This window comes from Typopeltis vanoorti, chromosome 1 (assembly GCF_054136105.1).
Source record: "Typopeltis vanoorti isolate ZY-2024b chromosome 1, IOZ_Tvanoo_1.0, whole genome shotgun sequence".
Lineage (NCBI taxonomy): Eukaryota > Metazoa > Arthropoda > Arachnida > Uropygi > Thelyphonidae > Typopeltis > Typopeltis vanoorti.
Genome location: NC_143549.1, coordinates 21,163,196 through 21,176,071, shown reverse-complemented (window position 1 = coordinate 21,176,071; position 12,876 = coordinate 21,163,196). Strand labels below are relative to the sequence as shown.

The window sequence follows — 12,876 nt, the reverse complement described above, 5'->3', positions numbered from 1 at the left end:
TTAATCTGAAGAATATATTTAATGTGTATATGTATTTTCACACACTTTTAGAGATAATTAAACACACACACACCTGTTATGTAGTAAGCCTTTGTGCATGACTGATCATTGGCTGTGTTTAAAGTGTTCTGTGGCTTCATGAAACCACAGAACACTTCATCAGCAGCAACCTAGATTCAAAGCAGCAGATCACACTTTGTAATATTTGTTTTCTTTCTATTCTTGCTTGATGTTATATATTCATTTGTTGTGCATTTACTATATGTCATAATCTTGATCACAAAATAACTGTTTTGTATAAAATACTTTAGCTTTTTTCTTTACATAATATCAGAAATCTCTCTCTGTTTCTGTTTGCAAATTGCATAGTAGTAAAAACTTTAGAACAACTTTGGCATACTGTACAGAATCTGGTATCTTTATTTAATATTGAATATAAAAGTGAAAGCAATTATAACGTTTTCCATTACTTTAAAAAGTACAGTAAAAATTACAAAGTGGTGCTACAAGTATAAACAAAGATGACAGCCAAGTCATAACAGTCAAATAATGATTATATCTGAACAAGTATTCTGCACAGAAATAATTTCACTCGTGTTGTGGTTTTTATGTTAGAGTTCCACCCAACCGCATTTCTTAAAGTACATGCTCTCCAAATGCAGATGCGTTATTAGCACCATTTTTCTGAGTAATTTGAAACAAACATTTTTTTTAATGAAAAAAAAAAAAAAAAGGAATTTTCTTTCTTAAGGGTTGTATATGAAAATTATTTTCACATCAAAACTTTTTAAAAAAGTATGGCTTTACAACACACCATTTGCTATAATATAATTATCAAGTATTCATACCAGTTAATTAACTTGAAACATTCTTCTCAAGTTTTTTCTTTTTTTTTTTGTAGTACTTCAACATCGATATCTGCACTCACAAGAAGCTAGATTCTTACACCAAAGTTAGAAATACTTTATTCACTTTGTTCAGCTTTTTTACTCTTAAATGCCAAATATACTTCCAATAGGTAGTAGCTTTAGGAAGCATTTTAATGTCATGATCAGATCATGACATTCGTATGAAGCACCATCTCAAAAATTGTTAATAGATGTAACAAGAAATTCCATAACACTGATTCAATAGGTACTGAATATATTTTCTAATTTTAATACTGCTTTTTTAAGCATACTTCCAATGTTTTTAAATATATTTAGTATCCCAAAATATAATTGAAAAATAAATAACATTTAAAAAAAATAATACACATTCATTTTTAAATGCACAGTTTACATTAATTTCAATAAATGGAATCAGTCATCCAGCTAAGTTATAGAGATACAGTCACATAATGGCAGTAGATGGCCCATGATTACAACCATCTCATTACTTCAATTCCAAGATAACTCTACAGCACTTCATTTTGTTAATTACAATTCTGATTTTTTTTTTTTTACCTGATGTGAATTAACTTTATATTTTACAATATATAACCTAATTTACAATATATATTTAAATATAAAGAGATAAAATTAATTCATGCTGATCATAATAGGAATAAATGCAAAAATAGTTTTTCTTAAAAGTAATTTAAATTGCCAGCTAAAATTACTAATCATGAAAATAAATCCATTTCACAATACTTAAGAATAAAAATAACTGTAGCCTGCTACATTTTTTTAAAATTATTTTTAATATAACACATACACTGTTTAACAGTTTTTGAAGCCAAGATACTGAGTTATTGCTGCTTCTTTTAACATCAGTATTTTGCTCTTCCTTTATAATTCACTCATGGTTAATAACTGATTTTTATTTGTTTTTGTAATCTCATCCAAACAATAATTTGTCATTCAGTAATGTAGTATTTGATTTGTCCATTATTTGCTTGCAATATCTTGTCAAAAATATACACACTTAGGTTTGCTGTGCTTCTTCAGAGGATTCTTTTATTTATATAAATGAATCTAGGTGGTGATATATCTGCCTAAAGAAACTTTTTTTTTTCCTGCACAGTATATGTAAAACTTATAATAAATTATTCTTTATTAAGCTGTGTATCTTCACTAATGAGAATTAAAGCTTGGCAAGAGTAGCTTTCAACATCACTAAATCTCATAAAAATTAATTCAGACCATCACATACAAAACAAGTCACATTAATCAAATATTTCATCACAGAAACAAGAGCACATATAAACATAAGAATAATGTAGCACAAATATAGAAGCATACATCTTAGTTTAAGTGTTCTCATAGAAAAAATAAAGTGAGTTCCAACAAATGGAAAATTCTGTGTTAGCATTTTCTTGAATTAATAAAACTTTGCACTGAATGCTGGCTATCATAATTTCCTACACAACAGTAATACATCTTTATGTAAGCTATTCACGCATTTTCATAATCTTCAAAAAACTGTTAACAAAACATGTGTTAAAAATCAGATAAATAATTCAAAAGTCAGTCTGAAATAAGTTTTGCCAATTTAAACTAGAATAAAAATTATGCCACCCAATCCTCATGCTTGCACACTGTAATTTTGAATAAAGTTTTCTTTTGACGTGTGATATGCAGAAAGAACCATACAAACCAAGGCAGTTGAAATTACTTAAATATACTTCTTTGGCAAATTATGTGCATGCAGGGTATCCTAAAATATGAACATCCTCACATGAATGCACTCATTCTGCTTCATTCACAGTTTATTAACTGTGACAATGGAAGAAATTAAATCATAAACATGAAGGAGAATGAGTGCATACATATATGTTCGAGAGAGAGAGAGAGTGTGTGCATGCACATGTGTGGCTAAAACTGTTATGGTTTTCATGAAAGCACTTGCAGCACACACATATATAGTTCTATATTTCCAAGCTTGAATTTTCTAAAATTCTATACCAATCTTCCTAGAATATGAAGCACTATTTTCATCAATTGTTGTTTATGTTACCTAATATTATTTTGAACTAAGATAACAAAGAGCAACTATTTTTAAAGAAATTTGGCTGCAATTATTCCATAATTTATGAAATAGCAATAATAAATTAGGACTATCAAGAACAAAGAATATCTACTAAGTCATAAAATGATAAAATTCCTGCTTTAAAATGGTGAGGGAAGGGAGTAGAGGTAGAGAAAAACTATACAAAATCAATGAGATATATATGAAAAAGATTAAAAAAAAAATAATCTCTACATTGAATTTAATGTCACATAACAAATGTCTACCTCTTTTCATTAAGCAAAATCAGTTTTCTGCAAATCTGAAATATATTATGACAAATGCAAGTTTATTCTGTTAATAAGTTTTAAAGAGACTGAAACATTATAATCAGAAGTGTTATCTTTTGGTCTTCATTTTAACAATTCATATTAAAAAAATTTAACAGCTAAGTAGTAGCACTATCCATACAGAGCATCATCATAATCACCAAGTGGGTATAAAATAAAACTATCATCACAGCATGGATTAATAAGGATGGACTGTGTGTGTGTGTGCCATGTGTCCATATGCGAGTGTGCCAAAAATAACATCCATCAAGGTGATTTATCAGATTAGGACGCAACACCACCCTTAACAAGTATAAATGAAAGGTGGTGGTGGTGCCAATACCACATACAAATGCTGTCATCACAGATTATAAATGAAATATCCCATTACTGTTTCTATGAGGAACTGTCAACAAACCCAGAGGTTAACAAGAAGCCTGATTGAATTCTTGTCCCTGAGTTTGCTGCACAACATCAGAAGGAGTAGAATTAGGTTTCTTTAGTAGTACTGGTGGTTTTACTTTCATTTGAGGTTTAAACGTGGAAATTCCACCTCCAACTACAGGAGGAGGAGCAGTATTACTAACCTCTTCATCTGAGGATTTAGTTACAGGTTCTTCTTTCTTATGAGGTGATCGCCAGCTAATTTCCACAGTTTCTACTTTGATTGCATTTGTTCGTTTTAGAGGTTCTTTGGTGACTTCTGATGACTTCAGCTGCTCCATATCAGAAGCAATCTGTTTGACTGAACGTTCTCTTGATGAGCGAACAGAGAGATCAGGAGATGGTGGTGGTGGTGGTCCCAAATTCAGTCCAGCACTGGCACTACGGCGTACAGCATGAAATGTTTGTGTCTGTGCATCAGATGACTGTGGTATGCCTGTAACATGACTAGCACTACGAGACATTGTTCCTTTTTTCATAGTGCATTGGTTTGACATGGCAAAACACTCAGCAGCAGTTAGTTCTGGACTATCTGTATTTTGTAAAATAGAATGTACAACAGTACGTTCATCTTCACTACTTCCGTCATCTGAAGAATCTTTCATTTGTTTGATCCCTGTTGTTGGACTTGAAGGATTCACTGGCAAGTCCATCACTAGATCTGGTGTATCTTTACAGGGGACAAAGGTTTTTTTTTCAGGCCATTTTGGCCTTATTATTTTTTCTTCAACTGATTCACAACTTGAAGAAAGATCAGTCACAGGGTTATCCACATTGTTCCTAATTTTCTGAGAATATTGTTCTGTTTGCTCTAAAAGTTCTGGCGAGGGCGGTTCAGGAAGCACAACATTTTGAGATTCTAATTCTTTCACATGAACATCACTTTTTAGCGATTCATCAACACTACAAGAATGCACTACTTTAGGATATTCCCACTCTGGCACCTTTGGCTGTAAACTGCTGAGTGAAGAAGGACTAAGGCTTCGTCTTCGACTACGAGAGTCGCAGGAATATGAGCTAAGGTGAGAACTAGGTGATGGGCTGGAAGGAGATCTAGTCCTCAGGCGTTTATGGTCATCAATCCCACTCTCTTCTGGAATACAAGTAGCTGAAAGAGACTTGGGACTTGGACTAATACCAGATAATGAATCACTGCTGCTACTAGTCCTTCTCTTCTCACTACTGTCAATGCTGCTTTTATCTTTATCCTCATCTCTGAAAAAGATAATAAATGTGTACATATATTGCATTTCCATATTATTATTATTATTATGTTGTTCTAAAGACCTCTAAATGAGATTTAAAAATGTTTTTTCTCTCTCTTTCTCTTCTACACACACACACACACACACACACACACACACACACACACACACACACACACACACACACACACACACGTGTATAAGATCAAAAATGTTTTATTTGTATTCTGAGATAGGTCTCTAATATCATATTATGATACTTGTAGTTGGTTTAGCAATATAATTTATTTTCTTAGAAATATTTTACTTTTAATTCAACATTTTAAAAATGTTTAAAATATTTTCTAAAATTAAAACCAATACACATGCTTTTAAATATTCCATATTATAATATAGCAATCACATTATAACAAACAAAGAACAGTCTCAATGAGTGAACTGAAGGCCTTTGTATGTGCATGCATGTGCAGATTTTACTCCGTATACAGAAGATGCTCACTATAGCTAACTACTAGGGACCAGAGATATACAGGCATCTCTTGCTTAACGTGGGTTTTGCTTAACACAGCAAAATTAATTGCGATATATATGCGGCAAGTTTTAATTAACACCCCTTTTAAATTTAACACACAAAAATATATAAGCCTTGAGGAGTGTTTCCTGGCCAAGAGAAAGAAAGTCGTAAGCATGATGATGTTGATTATAACGCACTTAGTCATCCAAACTCTCTTAATGATCTGTGTAAGAAAGTGAAAGTTTTATTCTTTCCACCAAATATGATATCATTGAACATGGGAGTCATTGCAACTTTCAAAGACAGTAGAAACAACAATGGGAGAAAATGCGATTACGCGCCAAGAATTTTGGAAAAAAATTAACATTAAACACATTCATGACTCGTGAGAGTAAGTGTCTTCTAGCTGCATGAGAACTGTTTGGAAAAGGAAAAACCTTTTCTGACCAATGTGGACGATGTGGTTTAAGAAACGTTGCAGTTGGTAGACCTTGGTTTTGATGGTGTTGACGCAGAAGTTGATAAATAATTATTGGATTCGAATTCAAAAGATTTCAGGGACAACGATCTTGAAAATGAACAACAACGCGCATGTGAAGACAATGAACAAATGGAATGTGAAGATAAGGTTCCAAAAGAGATAACAATCAAAGAACTGGATGGAATATTTCACAGCTTAGAATCCCTTAAGCAGCAAGTAATGAATATGGATCCAGATGTTAATCGAAGAATGCTTGTTTGCCGAGATCTAGAGTCATTTTGCTTGTTATAGTAGAATTTATGCTGATAAGAAAAAAAACTAAAACTGTTCAAACACCTCTTGATAAATTTTTTGATAAAAAAAATTGCAGCAACTAATGTAGGTACAAGCATTTATTAAACATTTATTTCACATTCATTTTTTATCTTTCCTAAAAGAGTACCACATAAAACGAATTATTAATACAGTAATCGATCATGGATGAATTGTAATTTTTACCATTGATTATTATATTTGATTAACGCGATAACGTCGAGGGATTAATTAATTGCGTTAATCAAGGGATACCTATAGAATGTTATATTCACTATAGTGAATTTAGGGAAGGAAAAAAAATCCTCTATGGTTCCATTCTCAGGAAAAATGGAAATGGTGAGAAATAGGAACAAAATGATTCCTCTATACAATCCACCATTCTTTCTCTATCACAGCCATCTCAATCCCCTGTTGTCCACTCACATCTTTTCTAAATTCAGTGTGCACAAATCTCTCACTGTCTTCCTGTCCATTTTGATGGCTTCTTCTGCCTCAAGTTGATATGTAATCCTGACTGCATTCCTCTTGACTCTTTATGCTGTCACTGCTTGTTTCATTTAGCAATCTTTCTAAGTAATTACTCCACATCTAGACTAGCTTTAGCTTCAGTTTTCATGAAAACTTTATCATCTTTGATTCCTTTTACAGTATTCTTTTCCCCATTTCTACGTTTTCAATAGCCTACAGAATATTATGATATTTATATGTTCTTATCCAGATTTGTCATGATTTTATTTAACAAGTTTTAAACATTGCTTTCTTACATTTTTCTTGGTATTCTCTCAGTGGACATATGTTGATTTACTTAGGGAAATTGTCAGGAACTTATGACATGCTTTCTTCTTTTCCTTGATTGCCTCTAACTGGCTGAGTCTACCATGGAGATTTTAATTTTTTTTATGTTATTCTTGCAGACAACCTTATATGCATCTGCATGAGAGGCATGTGGTGAGGTTGCCAATGATTGATTTCTTAAGGGTCTACCACTGAATCTCCAAGGTTTGGTTCTTGTTTTCACTCTCTCATGCAGATGTTTGTGTAATTTGAATAATGTTTGTGTATTTGAGTCCACACTTACTTTGTGGACATCTTTGATTCTTTTTTAAAACTTTCTTACATACTTTTCAGTATGATATTAAAGGAATTGTCAGTGCTCTTGACCATACTGTTTAATTTAAATCTCAGATCTGGGTTAGTTCGGAAGGGGTAGAAAGAGGGAAAAATAGTTCCATTGTATAAAGGAGGCTTCAAATGTAGCAAATTACCGACAATCAGCATATCAGCAGTCATTGTCTAAGTATTGGAGAAGTTGGTCAAGAGCAAAATACAGGAATGGATAGATGGAAATGGAATACTGTATGGGGAGAAGCAGCATGGTTTTCTGAAGGGTAGATCATGCCTCAGTAACTTGCTCACGTTTTATAATACAGTGACAGCTGAACTGGATAAGAGTAATGGGTTTAAAGTGATACAGCTGGACTTTGCAAAGGCCTTTGACAGGATACTACATGAAATTCTAATCAGTCAACTACAGCACATGGAGAGATATAGGGTTGGTGAGATGGATAGGAGGGGATTGATGGAGAGATACCAGAGAGTAGTTTATTGAGGAGTAGAGTCCAAAAGAAGGCCTATGACTAGTGGTGTGCTGCAGGATTCTGTTCTTGGACCACTGCTATTTAATTTGTTTATTAATGATATAGGAAAGGATCTGAGAGGATCAGTTATTTGCTGATGTTCCAAGGATGGGTAGAGCAATAATTAATACACACGATGTCAGTTAATGTGGCAAAGTGTAAGGTTATGCATTTTGGGGTGAAAAGATTATCAGCAGCATGGGCATCCAAAGAGTGGGGCAGACAGGGCACTATTCAAATACAGTAAAACCCCGAAGTTACGCGGTAGGTGGGACCAACAAAAAGCGCGTCAGTCGAATTCGCGTAACTCGGGACATAATTTTGCATGTAATTTATATATACACACATACAATTGGGACCAAAGATTTACAAAAACACCTATTTTTTTAAGAAATATAATCATAATTGTAGTCTTTTGTACATAAAAAAAAAGAAAGTTATTTCAATGTCGATGGTTTCATAAAATCTAATAGATTCATCTGACGGCATAATGTCTTTTTCGTGTCACGCAAAATTTCTTCATAGCAAGCTAATGATTTTTTTTATTCCTTGCCTTGTGGCTACAATTCTTTCCTCGTTAGAATCTATGTCCTCCAAAATCTGTAAACCTTTCTTTTATGATTGTTCTTATTGTGGATTCCTGTAGATCGAACTTCTTTGCTGGCTCACAAATTTTCATTCCACCTTCAAAATCCTTAATAATGTTGAGTTTTGTTTCCAAAGTCAATGTTTTTTTTTTTCTTGCTAGCAGTAGAAGAATCGGACTTGCTTCTTTTGGATGACATTATTATTTTTTATGTGATAAAATTTTTATGAAGAGCATAACATTAAACAGTCGCAAGATTTGTAGACTATAAAAATCATGTATGAATGGAGCCCGTGCGAAACACGTCAGCGCTTGTTCACAGCATGTGCGACACTGGCGAATGTGGCTGGCACCTGAAAGATACGACTAGTGGTGAGGTGTGAAGCAGGACAGGAATACGTACATATAAGAAACCACGTAACTCCGGATTTGCGTAAGTCGGGGTATGACTGTATATTCAAATTCACTATATACTCTTGTCTGAATCAGTGTGATATCAACAATAACACTTTTCTTACTAATTTAATAAGCCGAAAGGCTATTTTACCGGCGAATGTGTTAATAGAAATGGGGATGGTAAATCCCTTTATGTTTTCATAGCTGGTATGAAACTCAGATCGAAATCCAAGGAGTTTCATGCCGAAAAAACTATCGGCGAGCCCAAGCGTAAATGATCATTTGGGTAGTACAACACCAGGGAAACTCTATGCAAAGGTGGAGCAAGCTCAGTCACTAACTTTAATATTCTCTCATAATGTAAAACCCAGCTCCTAAGAGATGTATATATATTGTTTTACATTATGAGAAGAGGTCACTACCCAGACTGATTTCAACCTTTTTTGAGGTCTCATCAGTGAGTAGGTAGACCTGGAATATCAAAGTTTTAAGTGAACACGAACTTACATACCTCTACTATCGAATTGCCGAGTGGTGTACTCCTATATTTATTGTTAATTACTAATTTAATAAGCTGAAAGGCTATTTTAAATTAGTAATTAACAATAAATATGTTAATAGAAAGGGGGATGGTAAATCCCTTTATGTTTTTATAGCCGGGTACGAAACATGGATCGAAATCCAAGGAATCTTCTCATAATGTAAAACAATATATATATATATCTCTTAGGAGCACTGGGTTTTACATTATGAGAGAATATTAAAGTTAGTGACGGATCTTGCTCAACCTTTGCATGGAGTTGCCCTGATGTTGTACTACCCAAGTGATCATTTACACTTGAGCTCGCCGATAGTTTTTTCGGCATGAAACTCCTTGGATTTCAATCTAAAGTTTCGTACCTGGCTATAAAAACATAAAGGGATTTACCATCCCCCTTTCTATTAACACTTTTCTTATTTTTTATATCTTCTCTCCAAGTGAATCTGTGCACATCTTTATGTTAGAAGATGGTCTTAATTAGTGTTTTTTTTTTTTTTTTTTTAAACACAATAGGTGCCAGTACTCATTTTGCTAGCAGGAAAAGAAAACTAAATTACTAATATTTCTTATTTCATAGTGTGATAATGTTTTTAGAATATAAACAACAAATTATGTATGAAACACATAGTTGATTAAGTAGCATAAATTTATTTTACATGTATATATATAAAAAAAAATAAATAAATAAGGAGTGCCTAAGGGTCAAAGCTTTATAACTGAGAGGAGACCTCCACATAGCTTTCAAAGGAATGCAGAGAACTGACCAGGGCTTCTGACCTAATGTCCGATCCTCACCTTCCCGTGGTGCACCCTGTTAGGTATCTACCTCGATACAGAACGGACAAGAATGGGCTGGCAATTTGGTATTTAGTCGATCAAATTGTATTCTTATTTACTTAAACCAATATTTCAAATGATGGTACATCATGACAGAATTTCACGCCGACTGGGGCATTCGCCGGTTAAACAAGGCCCCCGTTGTTTTCGCCAGAGAACCAGGACAAACAGCAAAAAGTCAGCTACTGGAACAAATCCTAAAACTTACCCCAACTGAACATCACCAGAGTTCAAGATCAGTACTATCAACTTAAGAAGCCTGAATGGCAAAGAAATGGAGCTAGCTGAGGAACTGGATAAGTTCCAAATCGACATAATAGGGATGACAGAAACAAAAATGATAAAAACTGGTGAGATCTCTCTGAGCAATAAACACAAACTGTTATCCTATTTTTATCTTTTTTTCTACAGAATAATTTGGATTCATGAACTCTTTTGTCAAAATAGGAAGTAGTTCATCCGTAAAGATATATATATATATATAGCTATCACTGTCATCTATATGTCCCTGGAAGATCATTAAGAGCACATCTTATTCTGAAGCGTTTCTGCATCCCGAGAATGCAAAAGCTGCTTCAGTGTGATAAGTGCATGTCCTTGAAGTGTTACTGAAGGAGCCCTCAGATTTTCTGGTGCTTCCTGATAACATGATAATACTGAATTCTTGATATCCTCAGAACCAGTGATATCACGAACATTGTCTAACTGTACACTTTTCTTACAAGCATTACTAATACCACTTGAAGCAATTTCTTTTTCTTCTTTCAGAGAAACCTGATTTTTGCAGTTTTTGTTATTTAGTCTATTGAAATTAATTTTGTCAGGAGCGTTTTCTTGCTGCACTGTCATCTCTTGCTTTAAATGCTCTTCAACTGGATATACATTATTCTCGTGTTTAATGATTTAAAGATGACAGTGCAGCAAGAAAACACTCCTGACAAAATTAATTTCAATAGACTAAATAACAAAAATTGCAAAAATCAGGTTTCTCTGAAAGAAGAAAAAGAAATTGCTTCAAGTGGTATTAGTAATGCATGTAAGAAAAGTGTACAGTTAGACAATGTTCGTGATATCACTGGTTCTAAGGATATCAAGAATTCAGTATTATCATGTTATTAGGAAGCACTAGAAAATCTGAGGGCTCCTTCAGTAGCACTTCAAGGACATGCACCTATCACACTGAAGCAGCTTTTGAAGTCTCGGGATGCAGAAATGCTTCAGAATAGGGATGTGCTCTTAAAGATCTTCCAGGAACATATAGATGACAGTGATAGCTATACACATCTTACGGCCATTCAAGGATTGGCAGTTCTGGATGATATCTTTATGGATGAACTACTTCCTATTTTGACAAAATGTTATATTCAGGCAATGACAATCAAGGTAAAGAAGGAGTAGCCATAGTATTCAACGCTAAATACGAGGCTAATCTTGAATGGCAGGCAGATTCAAGTAGAGTGATGTGAGCAAATATGAGAATGGGGAACTGGACAATGAGACTTATTTGTGCCTATGGTCCCACAGAAGGTTCAACTAAGGTAGAAGTAGAGAAATTTTTGGAGGTTTTAGAGAAAGCAACTGACACAATGAAAAAGGAAAAGTTGGTCCTTGTTAGGATCTAAATAGCAGAGTAGGAAATGATTGTCAGACATACAAAAAATATTTTGGGAAAATTTGGAGAAAAGAGCAAAGCTAATAATACTAGCAAATACCTGTTGGTTTTTTGCTCAGGACATGGACTGGTTATTACTAACACAATGTTCCAAACATAAAAATGTGCACAAATTCACATGGAGAGAAGAGGAATAATAAGCAACGTCTCATTGACTATGTAATTGTTGAAATTGATGTTTTCCCACTGGTGAAGGACACCAGTGTGTGCAGAGGATCTGAAATTGGAAGTGATTACTATTTAGTCTTGAGCAGGATAAAATTGAATTTCATATTAAAAAGAAGAACATGTAAGAAAGTTTTAAAGAGAATAAAAGTTGAGCAGCTCTCAGATGTAAACTGTAGACTAAAATACACAAATATTATTAAAAACAAACAAACAAAGAGTTTGAGAGCAGGAACCAAATCTTGGAGATTCAGTGGCAAGCCCTGAAAAAAATACTGATTGATTCTGCCAGAGAGGCATGTGGTGAGGTTGTATGCAAGGATAGAAAAATCAGAACTCCATGGTGGACACAGGAAGTTAAAGAAGCAGTGAAGGAAAAGAAGAAAGCATATCAAAAGTTCCAGGCAAATAAGTCAGCTTGTGCTCTTAGAGAAAACAGAGACAAATGTAAAAAAGCTAAACACTTTAAAAACTGGCTAAACAAAAGTCATGGGAAAGAACATAGAAAATAAATATCAAGATATTCTGGAGGTTGTCGAAGAAATTCAGAAATAGAGGAAAGAGTGCTGTAAAAGGAATTAGAGATGATAAAGGTGACATGAAAACAGGAGAAAAAGATATCCTTGAAGTATGGAATAATTACTTTGAAAAACTGCTAAATGAAACAAGCAGTGATGACAGCAAGTGGTAAAAAAACACTGGCCAGGCACAGTCAGGAATACATATCCATACTTAAAGTAGAAAAAGCCATCAAAAGACTGAAATGTGGAAAGGCAGCAGGAGTAGATGATATTTGATCAGAAATGCTAAAGTATGGAGGTATAAA

The 12,876-nt window shown here is 33.8% G+C and overlaps 1 protein-coding gene across 4 annotated transcripts in view; it reads right to left on the bottom strand.

The window, feature by feature from the left end:
• Nucleotides 1–397: 397 nt before the first annotated feature.
• LOC150109823 (SLIT-ROBO Rho GTPase-activating protein 1-like) overlaps nucleotides 398–12,876 on the bottom strand; it is a 564,129-nt gene continuing 551,650 nt past the window's right edge. For all 4 annotated transcript variants that reach the window (XM_090396844.1, XM_090396869.1, XM_090396853.1 and 1 more), the window contains one exon: nucleotides 398–4,916. In XM_090396844.1, the coding sequence (XP_090252970.1) occupies nucleotides 3,683–4,916 (1,234 nt within the window). In that variant the 3' untranslated portion in view covers nucleotides 398–3,682. The remainder of the gene's footprint in view (nucleotides 4,917–12,876) is intronic.